This window comes from Papilio xuthus, unplaced genomic scaffold, assembly GCF_000836235.2.
Source record: "Papilio xuthus unplaced genomic scaffold, Pxut_1.1 DF824992.1, whole genome shotgun sequence".
Classification (NCBI taxonomy): Eukaryota; Metazoa; Arthropoda; class Insecta; order Lepidoptera; family Papilionidae; genus Papilio; species Papilio xuthus.
The window spans coordinates 1,903,271-1,925,609 of NW_013533657.1; the positions used below are offsets into that span (position 1 = coordinate 1,903,271).

Genomic DNA, 22,339 nt, shown 5'->3' on the forward strand with positions numbered 1-22,339 from the left:
TTATTTTTCCTTCAATTATTAAATTAACTATTCGAAACTGGCCGAAAATAGTTCGTAAATTTTGTATATGACATCTTTGGCGTCATCTCAACATTCTAAAAGTTTCTTCAAAAATAAAATTTGCAATCAAAAATGCAAAGAGGAAATTAATCAAAATTTCTTTATATATTAAAATATATAAGAATATAATAGTTATTTTGAATAAATTATGTGACTATATTTAATTCACTTCACGCAAACTTAGAATAACAAAGTAGACTGCACAACGCCAAAACCATTTTACCTATAAATTATTTTATATTATCTGTTACAATCTACAACAGTTAATAAAGTTTAGAATTTCTTACGTTAATGTTAATATTGATAAATAGAAATTATTCCAGACATTGTTCATTGTAAATGCACTTTTGTACGAGATTAAACATGATTATTCATGAAATACTGTTTTTTTTTTAAACCTGGGTTTTTAAAGATTTTTTAACATTTTTTTGGGCTATTTGTCCTTATCGGACATGTCAATCCAATAGTGCCTTTCCTTATGATTTAATAAACGAGCTGGCATAATCGTACCGACGCGATTGCGACTTAATTTGGGTTTAACTTTCAGCTCAGCGAACAGCAGCTCACGTTTTTAAAGTTATTACTTCATTTTTTGGGCTATTTTTACTAAATAAAACGAATAAATTGTTTCCACTTTTTTTTTTCTATATTAACAAATCACAGATTGTTTGTTATTCACACTACTCTAATCTACTTATGGTATACTGACAAGGAAGAACAAAAAGGGAAAATATAACAAAAACAAATGTGTCCCGTTCCAACTACATAAGCAATATGATTTCCACAATATCTAGTACAATGACGTCATAATTAGGAACATTTAACATTTAATTTATAACAAATTTGTTTACGGTTATGAAAATTATATTTGTGAATAAAAACGACAATTTTTAATGTTTTAAACACATTAAGTTTGGTAAATTAACAACTCAATAAGAAATCATATGTGTACCACACAGTGAACACTAAAAATGGACAAACATTTTTCATTTCATATTTTTTTATCAAAACCTTAGCCAAATATTATCGTCTACATTTCAGTCTATAAGTACAATACGAATTCAAAATTTACAATACGGTAAAGTAATTTTCAGCGAAAAGGATCCTTCAAAAGTTATTTTATAAAGAGCAAAAAATTTGAAAGGTTCCGACTCTCCTGCATCTTTTGAAAAATTCATTAAATAATGCAAAGTTACACTATCCTCGGATGATGCTGGCAATATTTATTACTAGATTTTTATAATTCCTCGCAGACGCAGACAACTGCTAGTATTAAACAATTAAAATTTGAAATACAAAAACACTGCCCTGATAGCTAGTTTTATCTTTGTCAAGAATTAATACCCCTTCATGTTCCATGCCAAAACATAATAAAAACTTTTCATCATAGTAAAAAAAGTTTTTGCATTAATAAAAACTCACATGTATGTAATTAATTCCAATAAGGGTTCCATTTTTTCCTATGAGGTACGGAACCCTAAAATTCACATATATGTAATTAATCAATGAAATGTTTATCATAGTTAATAAAACAATACCTTTGATGTCAAATATAAAAATATATACAATCTTAAGTAGACATTATTCGAGTGTATTGTTCAACTGAAGAAGTATACAGATTTGAGTACATTATTGATGTCGAAGTCCCCGCGCGGCGGCACACGACCCAGCACGCTGTTCACTCGCTTCTTATTCTCCGTACCTAAACCTTCACGTGTATCTATTTCACTGAAAATAAAAAAAAAACATTTTTATATTTTGAAAGTATCATAAAGGTTATTAAGGGTTTTTGTTTTCATATCGCAAAATGTATTTTACCTTTGCGAGTAGCTATACCGTTGCACGAGGAACTTGGAGAGGTCCTGCAGGATCGGCTGCGAGTGCAGCGCCACGAATTGCTCGCGGCAGATCTGATAAACAGACATAGAATTACTAATGGACCTATGTTTTGGAAATTATAAAGTCATTAAATTTTTATTTTAAGAAAGAAAGACGCTAATAAATGTGTATTTTATCGTACATTTAAAAAGAAATGTCAAGTATATTATACGGAGAACATTTTAAGTGGAAGCTGTGTGGAATATATAACTTGGTGAGAGTGTAGTGTGACTGTATACCGGAGGTGACGGCTTTGGTATTGTGTGACGGTATGTCGGCGTTGTGTGACGTCATGTCGGCGTAGTATGACGTCGAGTCGGCGTTATATGACGTCATATCAACATTATGTAACGGCATGTGGGTGTGTTCACCTTGTTCATGGTGTCGACGGTGTCGGGATGAGTCCAGTAGCAGTCGTGCACGGAGACGAAGGCGAGTCCGGCGGCGGCGCAATGCAGGCCGGTCGTCATCATATGCGTAGAGTCCAACGAGTGGATGAAGTTAGGCGGGAAAGCGTTGCGCTGCTTCATAGTACACGGACGTCTGGAATACAACGTAAAAAGTTTAATAAATAACAAAATTATAAAATAAAAATTAAGTTATTTAAGTTTGAAAGTAATTTATGTCTCAAATGCAAAACTATTATGGTAAAAGTTATTTTTACAGCGCCAGAAAATAACCTAAAATTTGCAGTTTTCAACATTCGCAATTTTTTCAATATGTCTGATAATAACCACAGCCGTTATAACATGGTATGTATTAGTATGTGGTACTAACTGGTGATGGTCGAGTGGTGCGGCTGCGTGCGCTGAGTTAGCACGCCGGTAGTACGGCTGCACGACAGGCAGACCTAGCGGTGTCACCCACTCCACACTCTCACCACACACCCCAGATATCAATCTGAAATATACAAATATATTCACATTAACACTAATAAAGAATAGAAAATGGATTGAAATATTTTTAAATACTATTAAAAATGCTTATTAGTATTGTTCATGTTTGAACTACATTAAGGCAAAAATATTGTTATGTAAGTTTTTAAGCGAAGAAGAAGAGAAAGGGGTGTGTCAGGACCGAGTCAAATGGAGGTGTGCGGTCTCTGCCTACTACTCTGGGTTACAAGCGTAAGATATGTTGTTTTTTTAAAGGAGTCACTTACTTGGCGCAGTCAGTGAACCAGTCCTGTATGAGCTTGGTGGAGGTGAACATCTCCCGCAGGCTGTCAAACGTCTTCGTAGTCAGGTACTGAGAGCATGACCACACTTGATCCTTGGGGAAGTCCTCGATATCTATATATAAAAATATTTATGTTATGGCCCGATCTATTAAAATTTGGTGTAATCTATCAACAGATAAATATATCAGTAAAAAAAAATTGAAGACTAGCTGTCGCCCACGACTCCATTCGCGCGGAATAAAAAAAACTTTATAAGTAGCCTTTGTACTCTTTTAGACTATGTTCTACATCTATGCCAAATATAATCGAGATCCGTTCAGCCGTTCTGAAGATACCTTCAAACAAACATCCATCCATCCATCTAAACATTTGCATTTATAATATTAGTAAGAAGATAAGATAAACCTTTCAATTGCTTGGCTATCTGCAATCTGGCGCCATGTTTGGTGACTCCATACACAGTGGTCATCACAGTCTGTTTGATAACTTTCCTTCGTACGAAGTTCTCCAGCACGAGCGCAGCGGGTACGCCGGCCGCCGCGTCGCGAGCACGCATCTCTTCCACCTGCACACGAAAATCAACCTTAACAGTATGAAAACAGAGTTCATTTTGTATAATATTGTTGCTGTTGCGTAAATTAGTAGAAATATTTCTAACTAGCAGTTGCCCGCGGCAAAAAAAATCTAGTCATAAATATAACCTATGACACCCGGAGATGGTGTAACTTTCCAACGGTCAAAGAATTTTTCAAAACGGTAGTTTCGGAACCTATTCAAAACACACAAGCAATCAAATATTTCCTCTTTATAACCGCGACTCTTTATCAGTAACCTATATGTTATTCCAGGAAAACCTTAATCAGTAGCCTATATGATATTCCAGACTATATTCTACAACCATGCCAAATTTCATCTAGACCCGTTCCAAAGATACTTTGACATCTATCCATCTAAACATACGCAGTTATAATATTAGTAAGAAGTAAGATTTGAGAGTGACCATTTTAGCGACAGTTGTGTAGACGTCCTGTGGGCGTGGCAGCGGGGCGAGGTTGACTGCGGCCGCGCCCGCCGCGTCCCCGCCCAGCGCCGCGTAGTGCTGCAGCCCGTTGCACGACCCGTCCTGGTGCACCGGGAATCCGCACTCGTACTCTGCACAATATACACAAAATTCAATTTTTTGAGACAAATGCAAGCAGTATTTTGTTACATAAATAAAAAAAAACAATTATAAATATATTACCTTCCGGGTTGGGAGATCTGACGGCGTTGGCGATCTCCATGCAGCAGGCGAGGGTCTGCCAGGGCTCTTCGGAGCGCTGCCACCAGCCCTCGCCGTCCAGCGGTTTGTCCGCTGAGTCTAGGATCTTGTCCATTATACTCTGTGCGTATTCATACCTAAGAAAAATTAAATTACGTTTTACAAAACGAAGATTTTGTCAAAAATAAGCTCATTGAATTCTGTCTCCTTATTCTAAGAACACGGTTAAAATATAAACTTCCGATGAATTTCTTTTAGATTTTTTTATAACAAAGCTATAATATTGAACGATTATATGAAGTTGTTACCTTTCGTCTAACGTGTTATTCTTCATAGTGCCGGTGAGGTTGACAGCGTGCAGCATCAGCCAGCGCAGGCCGCGCGGGCCGAGCGGGCGGCGCTGTGCGAGGCGGAGCAGTGCACGCGCTGCGTCCGCCCCCAGTGCGGACACGTGCGGCCCCACCGCGTACACACGACCACGGAAGTCCATGTTGTGTGGCAACCAGAACATACAGTCCCTGGCAATAAGCGCATATTTAAGGAATAGACAGCTAAATAAGCACCATGTACTCTTCCAAACATTATTATATTTTACATATATGCCAAATTTCAACGAGATCCAAACTCACATTTAACCATCCAACTATCTAATTTACATAATATACAAGATAATAGAAGATAGTCAAGCAACGTTCTGTAGTGGCTATTTTCTCTAACTGCAATAACCTAAATAAATAAACGTAGGTCTTACCTATAATGATTAGAGAGCGATAGTTTATACAGAGCGTCACACCACAGCGAATGCATGTCAGCGCGCGCTCGGTTGATCGCGAGCCGGCGTTTGTAGTTAGTAGCCGCGCTCACCCCGCCCCCAGCCCCGCCTCCGCTGCTAGCTCCGCCCCCTGCGAACTGGGACGCGTCCAGTGAAGACGCCGGGGATGGAATATCCAGCTTCTTATTACCACCTGACCTGTAATATTAATACGACACTAGTATTGAACTAGGTTTTACGTTGTTTTCTATGCGATAAATATTAACTTTCACTACCCCTCCATAGCTTCAAATTCTTCTTTACTCACTGTTAGGCCAACGTTACAACCATCCAAAATTTAATTCGTCCAATTATAGAGCACATAAAATTTATGTAAATACCTGAAAACTTTTATCTGCAGATCTAGGATAGGTTGATTGATGACCCATGGAACCTCTCCTAGCTGGTTGAGGCTGTCCAGCACTGGGTACAGCGCGTTCTGGGGAGACTCTTCTATCCGATTCATTTGATTTGACACGTAAAATGGCAACCTATTAAGAAATTCAACCTTTTACGACCTTTACTGAAAAAAGAATAACTTTTAATTTGTATTAAAAATACTAAACTTTACAACTACAGAGTTAAATGTACTGAAATTATTTGGGCATTTATAAAAAACTAAGTTACATTCGACTTTATACTAGCTATCGCCCGCGACTCCATCTGCGCGGAATTAAAAAAACAATTAGTAGCTTATGTGTTCTGCCAGACTATATTCTATATGCATGCCAAATTTCATCAAGATCCATTCTGCCGTTTTGAAGGTACCTTTACACAACTCCATCCATCCATCCAAACATTCGCATTTATAATATTAGTAAGATTATTTAGTGTTACCGTATGAGCGGTGTATCAGTGACGAGGTAGGCGCCGGCGGAGTGATGGCGCCAGGGCGCGGGTGGAGCGAGTGTGGGCGCGAGGGCGGCGCGCATGCGCAGTGATGGGCGCGCCGCCGCCGCCCACAGCCGCGCCACCACCGGATGCGGCTTCAGTTCCAGACGAACCAGCCAACCCCATGGACGGTGAACCTTGTATACTGCCGGTAACTTTTTCCTGCAAATTAAAAAAAAGTTACTATTTTTTCTCTACTCTCTTGCTCTACTCCACCCTACAAATCTTACTAATACTATAAATGCGACTGTTTAGATGGTTGGATGGATGTTTGTTTGAAGGTATCTCGAGAACGGCTTAATGGATCTTGATGAAATTTGGCATACATATAGAACAAATCTGGAAGAACACATAGGCTACTAATTATATATTTTTTAATTCCTCACGTACAGAGTCGCCGTCGATAGCTGTTAAAAATATTATTTCAAATCTACCCTTTTCTATGGATGAAAATCTCACACTTGTGTTTTATAAAATATTTTTCTATACTATACTTACTGCTTGGCTTTGGTTTTAAATATGTTGACATCTATTTTGACATCATTAATTATGATGTTATATAAAAACTTTCCGATATTCTGACGCATTTCCATTGGCCATGGCGTCTCATCCAAATCCTGTAAAAAAGTGACTCGTTTATATTTTTTTGCTTTTAATCTTTTGTTTTATAAACATTCAACAAACTTAAATTCATAACATTTTAATAACCAGCTCTTGTTGGCATAAAGTCAAAAAAGCCATAAAATCTTGACACATCTTATATATAAAGTTACAATGTTTACAATGTTAGTTACCATACTTCTCCGAAACCGATTTTTATAAAACTTTATATGCATAGTAATAGGTCTGAGAATCGGACGGAGTCGTGGGCGATAGTTAGTTTAAGTATAAAATAATATGCTTACCAAACTAGCACCATCTCTATTCTGATGTTCCAACATCTGCCACACTTGTCGGCCATTGTACGGCTGCTCAGAGCCATCTACCGAGTGACGATGTAAATACCACTCACAGTACTTCTCGTATATCTGCTCGATCTTCTGCAGCACGCCGTTACGTCGGTACTGTTCTATTTGATATCTAAAAGTATCACAATAATCTTACTAATATTATAAATTCGAATGTTTGTATGGATGGCTGGATGTTTGAAAATATCTCCGGAACGGAAAAACGGATTTCTATGAAATTTTCAACACATGTAGAAAATAGCCTGGAAGAACAAGAAGGAGCCGCGGGCGACAGCTAGTAGGTTAATAAAAATAATTAGTTTTGCTAAAAAACCGGAGTTCTGAAACTATCCAAACATTTTTTTAAATACTAGGTGATGCCAGCGACTTTGTCAGTGCAGAATTAAATAAAAAAAACTTAATTGTTTTTCTTTGACTATGTTCTACATCTATACCAAATTTTAATCAAGATCCCTTTAACGGTTCTGTAGATACTTACTAACAAACATCCATCTGAACATACGTATTTATAATATTAGTAATATTTTCTTTTTCCTCACATTCTCTTCGAAAGTACATTTTAAAACATGTTTTAATACAAGTATCACAACATTCGGATGTCACCATTGATATAATAAGTTACATTATAAAAGAGAAACCATATATTTTTAAGTACAAAGTAAGTAATACTAACTTATGATATACTTGAGTTCCGAGAGACCTCTGCAACAATTTGAGAGTAGGGCTGTAACTTTCACTGCCATCAACTAACTTGTAAATTTCACCCATCATTAATTCAACAAATTGATCAACCTGAGAAAAAGAAAACAAAATATAAATAATAACATAATAAATATGACAGAAATCTACATGGTCACTAAATCTTAATATGCGTTACCTCTAAAACTTTCAGATATGGGTACAATGTGATGGCGGAATGTGAAGCATTACTTTGTGACTTCAGAGTGCTTAAGTTGCGTAAAAATGCCTCTTTTATAATTGTACGCCATTCCTCTTCCGTTTCACGCAATTTTGTCCTCTGGAAAAAAAAATTGTTATAATAATAATATATCATATAATATTAATTTATAAATTTAATTTCATTGTAAAATATGTTCTTTATATATTTTCAAAATTGATTATTGTAGACAATTAGCTGTCGACCACGACTCCTGCATGACATTAAAAAAAAACTTAGTAGCCTATGTGTTATTCCAGGCTATGTTCTACATCTATGCCAAATTTCTGCAAGATCCATGCTGCCATACTGGTGATACCATTTAACAAACATCTATAGATCTTTATAATATTATCAAGATTTAAGTTAAAAATAACCATCATAACTTACATATAACTTCACACTGTCCGTTTCAACATCTTGTACAGCAATATTTTGAACTTCAATCTCTCCAGTAATCTCCATATCTAACTGCATTTGACCTTTCTTCTTCATATCTTCTAAACCGAGTAACCCTTCAGCTGGTGAAGTGAGCAAACCTTTTCTATTTGTTGTATCAGATAGTTTTAACTTTTCCAGTAAAGGGCAGTCATAATCGAGTACTGGTGGAGTGTATGAAGGTTCAAAATCAGGTTGCAACCTACGAATTGCGGTTAACACAACTTCACGCTGGTCATAGACAAATTTAGTTTTATCTAATAAATCATTTAATGTAATACCCTGTAAAAATAATGTTGATATAAATAAAAAAAAATTATAACTTTCTTTAATTATAGCTTGACCAAAAACTAATAAATAAGACAATAGAAATTTATTTAATTATAATAAAGATTGACGCTATAAGTCAGGTTTTTTTATATCCGTGGTCAGGCTATACAAGATACAAATTTTAAAAAGAATTATTTACCGTTTCTTGCATCTTTTGATTATAGAATTCTAATACTGATGACTTCTGTTTAATATTACTCCTTTCAATACATTCATATATCGCTGCAAATGTTTGAGCATTGGATATTACTCCATCTTCTTGCATAAACGACAAGAGTGCTTTGGTATTATCTATATTTCCCTAAAAATAAACAATTTTATTAATAACAAAAAAGATCTTTTGTTGTCACTATTTTTTTTAATTTTGCTTTATTTTGGAAGAAAATAAACTCTTGACAATGTAATTTTTAGTGTTCCATTCCACGAAAGGAAAAAAAACAGAACCCTAGTAGGATCACTTTGTTGTGTGTCCATCTGTCTGTCAAGACCCGATTTTATATAAAATTAGGTTTTTAATATTTATTACCTGTGATGCATATCCATGCAGCAATGTGTTGTAAACTTTGACATCCATAACTTTTGGATTATCAGGTGAATGTGTTTGCCTCTTTCTGTAATACTGTAAAACTTGCTGACCCTGCAAATGACAGAAACATAATGGTTTTGTTTTGTAAAATAATAAAATGGCAAAAAAAATCTATCGCACTCAAATAATGTCCATGCCAATGACCTCAAACAGTCAAAAATCTCTAGAAAATTCAGATTTTGATCAAAATTAATATAAATAAATTATAATGTTAAAAGTATAGATAAATAAAAATCTGTGTCATTTAAAATTTTATCAAATTCATATTTCTTTGCAGATATAAACATAGATAAGAATAACCAGACAAGTCACTGCCTTAAATGTAGGTTATCTAGATGCAGACAGATGGTGGAAAAATACAGTTTTATCCATTTCTCTAATACTACCACTCTGTTAGGTTAGGCTCCGAGCCCTTCAGTGGGGACATATAGTGAGCTGGTGATGGTGACGATGAAAAAGTGTTAGTTATTCCTTACCTCTTGTATCATATTAAGTGAGCACAACAGCTGCAAATGTGCTGTGAGCAGTTTGTGCAACGTTTGCTGCTTGCCTTGCTTCTCCAGCTCACGCATGTCCTGCTTCATGTTGATCTCTTGTGCCATTCTACGTTTCTCTTTCATTTTCTTCTTCTTTTGCTTTATCGCCTGCTGGCTGGAAAATATTTTTTTTTTACTAAAATCTGTTCATATTCTGGTCATTCTAAATTAACAAACTAAAATTCAAATTACACAATTAAATCAGAGCATCTTTCCCTCTCATATTATGGTCGTTGACACAAGAAAAAAAAACATAAAATGAGCTAAAATGTGTATTTGTGTAGATCTCTTGAGTATTATGAGCTTATTTAAATAAGGAAATAATACAGTTTATTTAAAAAAATATTCTTACGCTTTCTTTATGTTCAACTTTGTAACATTGAGAGATTCACTGGACCCATCCTCGTAATCATCTCTGGGTTCTATTTCATGATGAAATACAGATTCATCACAAACATCTAATGCAGGGTGTGCTATACCTTGTAATCTGAAATATGAATACAATTAATTAATAAAAAAGATTTCATATTTTTTTACTCAATAAGTATTAATATATATATTTATTAGAAACTTCTTTGACAACTAAGCTTTTCCAATTTTTTTTATTTGCCTCTCAATCTGATTTAAGCAAAGCTAGTCATTGCTAATATAAAAATAGCAAAAAGAGTAGTATATGATTGTTCTGTACTTACTGATAATTGGACATTTGATGCATGAATTCTCTATCATAATTCTCCAGTGGATTATCTACAAATAGCTCTTTGAAAACAGCATGGGGACTCTTTGGTAAAGCTTGAGGCTCAACATCTATATTATCTGGTTTCCTAATTGGTGACATTCCAAGGTCAAATTCCTGTGTCAGTCCCTCATTGATAGCATACCGTAAATCTTGTAAGCGCTGGTCATAGATAGTAGCCTTTCGAAAATTGTAATAACTCTCCTTTACCATATTAATATACTGGCTGGTTTTAAATCTTTCTTCAATTGAAGATATTTTATGATGTGTAAAAACCAAAGCACATTCGTCATCTTCTAATTTTATATCTCTATTAATCACTGGCATGGTTGTGTTCTTCTTTAAAATCTTCTCCTTAACACTTTGCAGTAGTTCTTGATCAACTTTTATGTCATCTTTTTTAGGAGTTTTTTTAGTGAGCTGATGAAGTTGACCAAGTGAAACAGAACTAGAGGCTAGTTTGGATAGGTGTGCAGCATGCAATTTACTGATTGACACTTTCATCTCTGTCATCGCAGTCTCTCCAACTAGAATTATAACAAAATTCTTTGTTTACGTTTGGAAACAAAAACATTCGGAGAGATATTAAAATAAACATTATACCTTCAAGTAGCTCTCCATATTTTTTGTAATTGCTATGTTTTAACTTCTTTTTATGCGATCTGACGCTGGCAGGTTTGGTTGACTGATGCCTGGTAAGAATGTTGAAGTCTAAAACGATGCCGAAAAGTTATGCAACACATAAAAAAGGTTATAAATAAAAACGCAGTGCTTATAAAACGCAGTCTATCTTATGAATTTAAGGTTATTTAACGCCCTTAAATACATTAATTCATTAGATACCTCGATTATGTGCTTGAAGAAAAACCTTTTGACAGAATGAACATTTTAAATCTGAAGCTCGAATAATTTTTAAAGTACAATGGGGTAAACCAATCCCATGAAAACTACTCGGGTAGAAATTCTTGGCTGAAATGAGACGATGCATATCACTTAAGAATAGAATTCACAAATATACAAAATTAAGCATGCCGAAAATAGGGCACTTTTACGAAAACCACGTGAAATTGAAGTTTGAAGTTTCAAAAAATTATCAAAATAATCACAGATAAGTTTGGATAAGTTATTCAGTTCAGAAATTTATTCATCAATGTCATGTGCAGAGACAGAGTATAGAAATATTATGCCAACCAAATTCTAAGTCAAAACGTTTATGGTTATGATTTGTGGCATAACGCCTGGCTTACATTATGCCAATACAGTAGGACAGTAGAGTTGGCCTGGCATGCTTTTCTAGGAAGTGTTTACAATTTGCCAGCGCTGATTTTATGCTGTACTATAATATTACTGGACTGGCATAGTGTAAACCAGAAATAATGGCACTCTGTCGTTAACTGTCAAACTGTCACGGATTTGATTGTTGTGAACTAGCTGTCAAATTTGACATTTAAAAAATCACTTAATAAACAAAATTACAAATATTTTTAATAATTATATTTATAGCTAAGAGAAACTATGTAAAAGTTGAATTTAACTAAGCATATTTTTCATTAATTAAATAGAACTGAGCCATAGTTTACCTAAAACAAACATGGAAGATAAAACTTTTGTTTGTAAGTAAAAATCCAGTTAAATTCTATTACTAGAATCCAATTTACGAACTGATTCGATAATATCTTTGTATATTTAGGGAATCCTGAGCTAGTTACCAAGTTTTTAGAGGCACGATTTGAAAACGAATGGTTATTTCAGAAAAAGAAACAACCATGGAAGTAAGTATGTTATATGCATAATATTAGTGTAATATTGCATTACAAACATAATGAAGTCCCTTATGGCCCAAAAGCCACTAAAATGGAGGGACTTGTAATTCAGAAATTCAATACATATGTAAACAATTCATATTATACATATAATTTAACTATCACTATTTTTGTTATTTAGGGAATTTCATAAAATACTTCTTGAGAATGGATTTCCACAAGAAATGACAATTGACCATGTTAGAAAGAAATGGTCATATACATATGATGTAAGTATGGTTAATAATTAAACTTTATTAAAACAAAACTTTTAGCAGTCATCATGGGATTGGTTACCATTTTTATGGCGTTACTTGATTTTGCAAAACTAAAATAGACAATTGGGAAGTCAAACTTAATGTGGCACTGGTTTATTGATATAAACAATCATGGTTGAATCTTGCAGATGTATAAAGTTTCCAAAAAAACTAAAAACAAAAGTTGGAAGTACTACAAATTATTTGAAAAGAACTTAGAAATATCCAAAGCTTTAGAGAAATATGCATCATGTAAGTATTTTAAGTAATAATTATAGCTTATACTATATATACTCAATGTAATATCCATTGCTCTGTTGAAAGGCCATCTTTTTTTTTTAATTTTACATTCCACTTATAAATAAGGTTAGTTTTTTATTATGAGCAATACTTTTTATGTGTAAAAAAATTATTATTTCTGTCATTATATAAAATTGTTAATTTTTTGGTGCAGGGAGTAATGAGTGGCGATTGAAATTAATATGTTCTATATCTGAGACTAAAAAATCTAAGATGGATTTCCATACAATGTGGAGGTAAATATACTTTTAAGTAATAATTAGCAATTAAACATATTTAAATACTAGCCGTCGCCCACGACTTTGTTCGCAAAAATTAAAAAAAAAAAGCCTTAAAGACTAGCTTATGCGTTCCATGTTTCATCACGATGGATTGACATATTCCGGAGATACCTTGACACACACATCCATCCATTTAAACATTAGCATTTATAATATTAGTAAGCAAAGATTTCATACATTTATTTGTTTCAGGATGGTAGAGAAATCATTGCGAATGGAAGGTTTACCTGAAGATTGTTACATACAGGATTTAAAAGGCTTGTGGCATCACATTAGAATGACATTTCAGGTTATTATCAAATAAATAATATATTAAAGTTTCATCGTAAAAACTGTCTTGTGTGAAGGTGGTTTGGGAGTTAAAAGTACTTGACTTGTAATCTGCAGATCCTGGGTTTAAATCCCAATAAGTACCAATGTGTTTTTCGATTTAAATATGTACATTTATCTGATGTTCTTACGGTGAAAGAAAAAATTGCAAGTTGCACATATCTCTGAAGAAATTCAAGGATGTGTGTGAAGTCAACCCGCACTGTGCAGGCTCCGAGCCCCTCAGTGGGGACACATATAGTGAGCAGATGATGAATATTCAACATCTAGTCCCGGACGACTGAATCATAATACTGGACAATTATTTATTTTTAATATAACTATGTATCAATTGATATATAATATTTATTTGTAGCGTAAACACAGAAGTAAATTAAGAAATGGCACCGGTGGTGCGGATGACTGGCCTCTATATGAACCCATGTTGACTTACTACCAGAAGTTTGAGCCAAGTTATCTATCTTGGATAGAATCGGATTCGCCGAGAAAATTCATCAATGAAAAGAAAAAGACAGACAAACAATTCCAGGGATTTAACAATGAAAGAAAAGAAAATTATACTGAAGAATTTCAATGTAAGTAACTCTCCAATGTCCTTACTTGTGAATTTGCTATCCTTGTCCTTCTCTTAGAAGGAAAGAGATAGCAATAATTTGCTAAAACAATTGAAATTTACTGTAATATAAGCATCAATGATCAAGGCAATCAGTAGGGCAAAGAGAAAAGACCTTATGTTTTATAAGTCTTACCGTAGGTTTCTGACTCCAAAAAAGGACATATCTCACATCTCTGTTTTGTCAAAAATAATGACAGGGATGACGATATGTTTTATACATTTTGTTTTTCGACTCAGAAATCAACGGTTAATGTGGGTCTCTACTGGTGAAACATCCACACGTGTCATAACACATACGAGGATTTCGGAGACATATCTCGCCAATGAAAATCCGCTTTTAAATGTGACGACAAAAAAAACAAACAGTTATCTTAAATACTCTAAAGAGAATTAATTAAATTCAATGAACTAAGAAATAAGAGACAATGGCCTTTGTATTGAACTATTTTTTTTCATTATGAATGAACTAGATTTCGTAACTATCAGCAAATCAATCTTGAATAATGTTAACAAAAATATTGGTCGTTTTACGACATTCCAATTAAAATCGCCAATCGAACACAACCTAATTGATTTTTTTTTATTTAGAAAACATTCCTTTAACATTTTTTACAAAAAATGATGTGACGTCACAAAACAATAATCATTACAATGGTTTTATGGAGGTCAATGGCTCGTGTGATATCATACATCAAACGTTAGTCACTTCTTAAAAATTTCATTTTGGTTAAAGGCAAAAAAATATGTTTTTGGATTGTTAAAATAAACATATTGTCGTCGAGAACTATTACCTATCATCTTTTATTAACATAGCTTCCAACTGGTTATTGTAAAGCAAATATTATAAACTGACTAGCTAAAAAAAAATATTAGTAGCCTACGTGTTCTTCCAAATCATGTTTTCTATATGTCCAATTACACCAAGATCTGTTGAGCCGTTCTACAGATACCTTCTATCAAACATCCATCGATCCATCCATTGACCATCAAACAAAAAAATAGATTTTTTATTATTTCCAGGGTCTAAAGATATTACCGAATCATTTATACAGATTCGTCTGCAGAACGATTGGTTATTTAGAGAAAGGAAATGGGCATGGAAGTAAGTATTATCGTTATTTTGAATCATGTGTTATATCTTAGTATATAAAAGATTTCTTTGTACAGCGAACTGAAGAAGATTATGGCAGAAGAGTATGATTTTCCAACTGTGTTAACAGGGAGGGAACTCTGCAAGAAATGGGCATCGACTTATTCTGTAAGTAACACTTTCAGTGCCACTGATTCGCATTGCGACGTCACTTTTGTACATTAAAATCTTAGTAGCATTCAACGTGTTAATACTATCACACCAGTAACATTTACAAAATTGTGTATAAATGTTTTTTCAAGTGAAATATTCCTTCCGAAAACCACCAAATTTATTTTATTTAAATCTTTTCACTACCCAAATGGACCCATACCATCCTTAAAGCCTTTGAAATCTCTGATATTTTGTACTGTTTAAGATTTTTTAAATTTATTTATACGTAGTCATTTATGACTTAGGAATACCAAAAGGCGAAAGCGACTAATAACAAAAGCTGGGTGTACTACACGCTGTTTGAACTATACCTGGGAGAGGGCAGTATGAATCCTATTATCGATTGTAAGTCACTTTGCAAACAACTTTAGCTTTAGTATAGATGTTTTCAGATATCTTGGCGGCTCTGAAGATCGCGCGAGTTGTGGATAACACAATTTTTGTGTTAGAATGTAATGGGATGTGGAGGGAGGATTGCACATGACCTTGAGCTGCCGATATATTTAATAAGAGTTATACTATAATTATGATAGTCAAAAGATTAAAGATACGAACTTAAGATTATGTGGTCGTAGGTTCGAATCCGACTCGACTATTATCGTGAACTAACACAAGTTAGAAATAATAGTAAATTTCAAATAATCGGCTACTAAAAATGCTTTTTCTAAAATATATTATGTTATATGATTTGTGTTTGCGGACAGGGCAGGAGGAATGGGTGTTTAACTTGATAAGTTCGCGGACAGATTTGCGTCATCTTTTCAGAAGTACTAAGGATCATATTAAAGGTTGGAGGTGAGTTATTCATTTGTTATCACGACATCTAATCTTATGTCATCAGCTCGCTATACGTCCCCACCGAAGGGCTCGGAGGCTACCCTAAGTTAAGGGTGATTAGGCCATAGTCAACCACGCTGGCCAAGTGCGGGTTGGTTGACTTCACACATATCTTTGAATTTCTTCTCAGATATGTGCAGGTTGCATCACGATGTTTTCCTTCACCGTAAGAACGTCGGATAAATGTACATATGTAAATCGGAAATCGAAAAAAACATTGTTACATGGCGGGATTCGAACCCAGGACCTGCAGATTGTCAGTCAAGTGCTTGACCACTGAGCCACCGACTCTCTCAATCGTATAACCTAACCTAACCTTATCTTACTAATATTATAATATAAATACGAATGTTTAGATGTATGGATGGATGTTTCTAGAAGATATCTCCAGAACTATTCCAAGGATCTTGCTGAAATTTAGCATAGATGTAGAACATAGTCTGGAGGAGCATATAGGCTACTAATTAAGTTTTTTTTTTTATTTCCGCGTGGATTGAGTCATGGGCGATAGCTAATTTAATGAACTCTTCAAATTTTTTACATGATTTTACATTTTAGAAGCTTAACTAATGATACTTTGTTGCAACATCAATGCATTGGTTTACATATTGCAGAAATAAAGAATATTGCTTTGGGAATGAGTTCGATTTACAAATTGTTGATTTTTTTCTAGCCAAATTACAAACAGGCGACAAATATTATTTGCCGGTGACAATATCGTACCAAACTTTACTACTCTATGGGTGATTTATTACTGGATAGGTTTAACTAAGTAGCTAGTAAAGTTCAAAGACAACTATTCTAGTAAGTCGTAAACTCGCTAACCAGATTTTTGCCTCAGCTTTTTATGGTCACTAACGACCACTAATGGCGTACAAACTCAAACCGGACCACACTTATATGCTAATATAATGCACTTAGTCCAAAAGCTATCGAGGATATTACCAAAGTATAAGTATATGACGTATGTAACATAAGTAAACTAGTTGCCGCCCGCGATTTCGTCCGAGCGGAATTAAAAAAAACTAATTAGTGGCTTACGTTCTTCCAGGCTTGTTCTACATTTATGCCAAATTTCAGCAAGATCCTTTAAACAAACATCCGTCCATCCATTTTGTTTATGTTTTCGGTTCGATCCTGTTAAAATCAAAAATTTGATGCGCAATTACGTTGATGCGATACAGTGTTATTAAAATTTATATTTTTCTTACCTTTTTATCGTCACAGCCCAAAAATAACGCGACAAAGAACAGGTTCTTCAAGTGCATGCATAAATCATTTTAGCCCTTTGTTTTGTTTGATACCTATAAGCCTCTTTGTTATCTTAAATAACTGAGCACACTCTTAGCTAAATACAGTATAGATATGACTACATAGATCGTTTTGTATCAAAGGAAGTGGTTCTCGCTTTGTCTATCTTTTACTTTCATCTTACTATGTGTCTTTAAAATCACGTGTAAAGGTAACATTGTCTTTAACGACTTTAAAAAAATTGATTCTCAATTCATCTGTATCTTATACCTTTTAATAGATTAAAACTTTATTAAATGGCTAAAAATTCTAAATAAAGCATCTTAGAGGACCCTGTTGAACTCTTTTCCATAAGCCGTTACGCCTTAACCCAGACGGGTAAGCAGAGATCGCGGTTTTTCGAAAATAGATGAATCAATTTACAATATACAGTTAATCTTAGTATTTAAAAACAAACTTTACTTTGTTCTTTATTTTATTATTACGTACTTTACACATTACATACAACAAAACAAAAATGTTCCGATCAACGTTAATAGCATTAAATGTTTACGATGTCGTTTTATTTGCTGTATAACAACTTCATGTATTTTATAATTATAATATGGTAATTAAGAAACAAAGCAGTAGCAAGCTAATTAAAATATTATTAATAATACGTTTTATTGCAAAAAAAACGCTCTTTAAAAATGAAACAATTTTTTTTTTATTGAAACTTGGTGTCCACCTACATTTCAGCTTGCGAATGAAAAGAATCGCTTCAAAATCGTTACTGTAGCATTCGTTGCGTTATGTTTGGCTCGTTCACGTACCGACACGTGTTGCCGGTCCAAAGGTCTGACATCGACCCCTCCTCTGTCCGGCATGTACTTATGACGTGTACCCTCGAGACAAACAACACTACATTTATGCATACGCTACATCTATGTTCCAAATATACTTAAAACTTTTAAAATAGCTTCTAGAATTATCACGCATAAGTTCTATATAATTCCGTATTAAAATGTTTTCCTTATTTTGCCCGTATCCAATTAATATACTAATGAGCCTTACGTTACATATAAAATAATGTGACTACATTGTTTCTTATTTATATTTTATAGTATATATTATAATGATAGCATTTAGAATGGCATATAGTAATAAACAATATTCGTTATGAATTAATATATAAATACGAATGTTTGGATGGATGGATGTTTGTTTGAAAGTATCTCCAGGACGGATGCAAAGATCACCCTAAGATTAGGCACGATGTGGAACATAATCTGGAAGAACACATGGGCTAGTAATTAAGTTTTTGTTCATTCCCCGTGGACGGAGTTGCGGGTTACAGTTAGTAGTTATATATACTTTTACGTTCATTTTTAATTCCGTTTAAACATCAAAATTAAACCGTATCACTCCATTGCAGAATTACTGGTACATTAATATATTCTCATCTTTCTCATTCTGCTTGAAAAAACTGAGATAGCAACATGTTTTTAAACTGGAGTTTCTGCAGCTAAAACCTACGATATGAGTCTTACAAAGTGTTTCTGTGACCAGTCTTCGTTTAAAACATATTGTTATGTCTGTTTTATCAAAGATAACGACAGGAATGACGATATGTTTTATATAGAGATTTAGACCTCAGAAACCAACCGTAAGGGCAATAGTTTTTTTTTTAATTAATGTTTCCCACTTGATTTAGAGAAGTCGAGAAGAAGTTGCGGAACATCGGTATGCCTATAGACCACAGTCTGTTGGATATATCAGAAATATGGACATACTTGTTGAAGACGTTTAAGGTAAGTTAAATAATAAAAATTGTAATAAAAATAAACAGCTAAATAACTTTCATATCAATTGTTTTGTAATTATCAGAATAATGTGAACTCCAAAAATTTGTTTTTATTTTACAACTTTAATTTCATTTTTTTATTTTTATTATTTTTTTATGATCACAGTAACAATTTTCTTAATGTATTTAGTATGGAAATAACATTTAACAATAGTAAGACTAACCCTCAAGCGTTACCCACAGTAAGGAATCTCCGGTATGCGGAACTCTGAGTGCGATTGTAAACCTCTTTTCCATCTTTTAACACATTCAGTGCCACCTAATTACGAATTAAATTTAATACGACAAAATTGTAGTAGCGTTGAAAACGTTAAACAAATAAACATAAGCATGAAATGTTAAAACTTTTTCATATACATTAGTAATATATTAATTCTCAGTGGAAACAGAAATTTGCTAAACAAGGTCTACTCAACGAGCAATGGCCGTACTATGACGCGATGTCGAGTTACTTTGAATTGGAACGGCAATACAACTTAGAGAAAAAGGACCATAGGGTAGAAGTAGAAGTTACGCCTTTAGAGGAGGATGAATACGAAGATGACATGAAACTACTGGACCTGAAACAGCTGCTGCAGGTGAAGCCGGAGCGCGAGTGTGCTGGACAATGCAGGTCCTGTTTCAATGAGCCAGGTTGTGTCAATGTGTTCCAGGAAAAAGATGAAGACGGCGTCGAATTGGCATACAAGTTGAAACTCATAGGAGGTATCCAGGTATTATGAATTACATCTTTTGACATCTTGTAGATTTTTTTTTCATATAAAGTGGCAAATTCGCAAGCGGCCACCTGATTACGTCGAATTAGCGAAGCAACCGATACGTATAGAGATACGCAATAGCAAACGCATTGACTACCTTTATTCGATGGAGGAATATTTCTCACTGCGCGCCCCCATCTGCCAAATCCACTTTCCCTTCATCATCTTATATATAAAATTCTCTTGTCTCAATTTTCGTTCCCATACTCCTCCGAAACGGCTTGACCGATTCTCATGAAATTTTGTGAGCATGTTGAGTAGGTCTGAGAATCGGCCAACATCTATTTTTAATCCCGCGCGGACGGAGTCGCGGCCGACAGCTAGTTTACTTATAAGAATGAGGTGGGAAAGGAAAGGTAACCAAAATTAGGCTTCCTGCAAGAATATCTTGTGGCATTATTAGTTGCATGTTTGAGCGTTTAATCAAAATGAAGTAATAATTTTCGATGATCTTCGTTCGAAGATTTTTAAGATAAAACTATGACACGATATAATGGTCGTGGAATTTCACAACACCCTTATTGTTTCAGTTAATTTTTACCACATTCATTGATATTTTCAATGAAATGTTATCAATATTGCGCAATTTAAGAAAGTACTAAAATATACAGACACACTTATCAAATTGTCAATACAATTTGGTTTACTGTATTACGTTAGAGTTATTGTTTTGTACTTCAGATGTATAGAAGAAATTCACATAATATCTTCTCTCGAATCTACTTCCAATAAAACTAAGAAATGAATATATTTTTAATAAATTTTTCAGGTGAATCAATCCGATAGTTTGCCTTCACAGATCTGTTTAAATTGTGCGAATCAATTAGAAAACGCTTACAAATTTCGACGGAAATGTCAAGAAATAGATCGTCAGTTACGAAATACTTGTGTAGGAGAAAAGATAAAAGTAGAACATATAGCTGAAACCAATGAAGGTGCGGGAGAAGTTTTGCACAATCGCGGGACTAATAATGATTTAATGGACACGTGTCCCAACGATTATCTTATGTCCATAGATAAGAAACCAAATGTAAAACAAGTTAGAACTAATAAACAAAATGCTATAAGGAAAAAGAGAACTCGCAAATTGATATATCGTTATTGGAAGGTTTGCGAAATATGTGGGAAGCATACGAGCAATCTGGTCGCCCATCTCGATATGCACACGGCTGACAAATCTTACTCGTGTGATTTGTGCGATAAAAAATTTAAATACAAGAGTGGTCTGTTGTTACATAAATCGTCACATAATACTACTCCTAGGAAGACTTGTGAAGTTTGCGGGAAGACATTCCATGTGATGGCTCAGTATAGAAGACATTTTGCGTATCATGCTAACGAGAGGAAATTCAGTTGTGACGTTTGCGGGAAACGGTTTAATTCAATGGAGATATTAAAAGTGCATCACAGGATACATACTGATGAGAGACCGTTCCCTTGTCCCGAATGTGGCAAGACATTCAGAACTGCGGGATGTGTTAGTAGACATAAACGAATTGTGCACAAAAGTTCAAAAACTAAGTAAAATTATTAATTTAATTGGTATAGGTGTTCTTATCAATGTATTATTCTGCAATAATAGCTATTTTGACAATATAATTGTGAATGTTATTGTTTGTTTATTTTATTTCCCTAATATATTGTTTAAGAATCGGGTGCTTTTATTCTATTTTTACGCTTAAATGAATATTTAATGCAAGTTTATTTTAGGCACACCCACGTCAAGATATTAATCTACAAAGTATGAATTACGTGAATAAAAGATTTTTAGTCCTCTCGCCTATTAGTAGTGGGCGAATTTAAAAGTAGGTAAAATGAAAGTAGTTCTATTGTGGATGAGCAAATTTGTGAAAACCAACTTTCAAAAATGATATCATTAGTAATACTCGAGGCATATAGGCGAGTCTCATAAAATGTAGATAGTCTTTGTTAACTTAACCGAAATCTTTGAAGAGCAACGTCCTGTCTTATCTGTTGCTGGCAGTTCTTTGTTTATATTTAAGAAAATTAATGACTTTATGGACAGCTGTTTAATGTTAGACTACCGAAAATAAGATGCTCATGGTAAAGAGTTATAGTGGGAACATTTACACTATTACGACACGACGGGAAGTCAAAGATTTTATCATAATATATTTTAACTTCGAAA

The 22,339-nt window shown here is 34.1% G+C and overlaps 2 protein-coding genes across 2 annotated transcripts; one reads left to right on the forward strand and one right to left on the reverse strand.

Moving 5' to 3' along the window:
* Window positions 1–1,555: 1,555 nt before the first annotated feature.
* mtRNApol (mitochondrial RNA polymerase) lies at window positions 1,556–11,706 on the reverse strand. Its single transcript, XM_013324676.1, has 24 exons — window positions 11,456–11,706; window positions 11,216–11,323; window positions 10,569–11,139; window positions 10,229–10,363; window positions 9,817–9,991; window positions 9,281–9,391; window positions 8,894–9,055; window positions 8,377–8,706; window positions 7,927–8,067; window positions 7,723–7,841; window positions 6,987–7,161; window positions 6,580–6,698; window positions 6,028–6,243; window positions 5,532–5,681; window positions 5,131–5,349; window positions 4,688–4,897; window positions 4,362–4,516; window positions 4,119–4,270; window positions 3,524–3,683; window positions 3,101–3,230; window positions 2,716–2,838; window positions 2,310–2,481; window positions 1,879–1,970; window positions 1,556–1,788 (listed from the first exon to the last, which is right to left on the reverse strand). Exons 1-24 carry the CDS (start codon window positions 11,598–11,600, stop codon window positions 1,659–1,661), a joined length of 4,200 nt encoding a protein of 1,399 aa, XP_013180130.1. The 5' UTR covers window positions 11,601–11,706; the 3' UTR covers window positions 1,556–1,658.
* A 345-nt stretch (window positions 11,707–12,051) lies between these two features.
* Window positions 12,052–21,765, forward strand: LOC106126702 (uncharacterized). The gene is made up of 14 exons (XM_013324485.1): window positions 12,052–12,225; window positions 12,303–12,384; window positions 12,557–12,644; window positions 12,821–12,923; window positions 13,126–13,207; window positions 13,445–13,541; window positions 13,938–14,157; window positions 15,219–15,300; window positions 15,366–15,456; window positions 15,747–15,846; window positions 16,206–16,296; window positions 19,283–19,379; window positions 19,813–20,145; window positions 20,960–21,765. Exons 1-14 carry the CDS (start codon window positions 12,204–12,206, stop codon window positions 21,713–21,715), a joined length of 2,244 nt encoding a protein of 747 aa, XP_013179939.1. The 5' UTR covers window positions 12,052–12,203; the 3' UTR covers window positions 21,716–21,765.
* The last annotated feature ends 574 nt before the right edge of the window (window positions 21,766–22,339 follow it).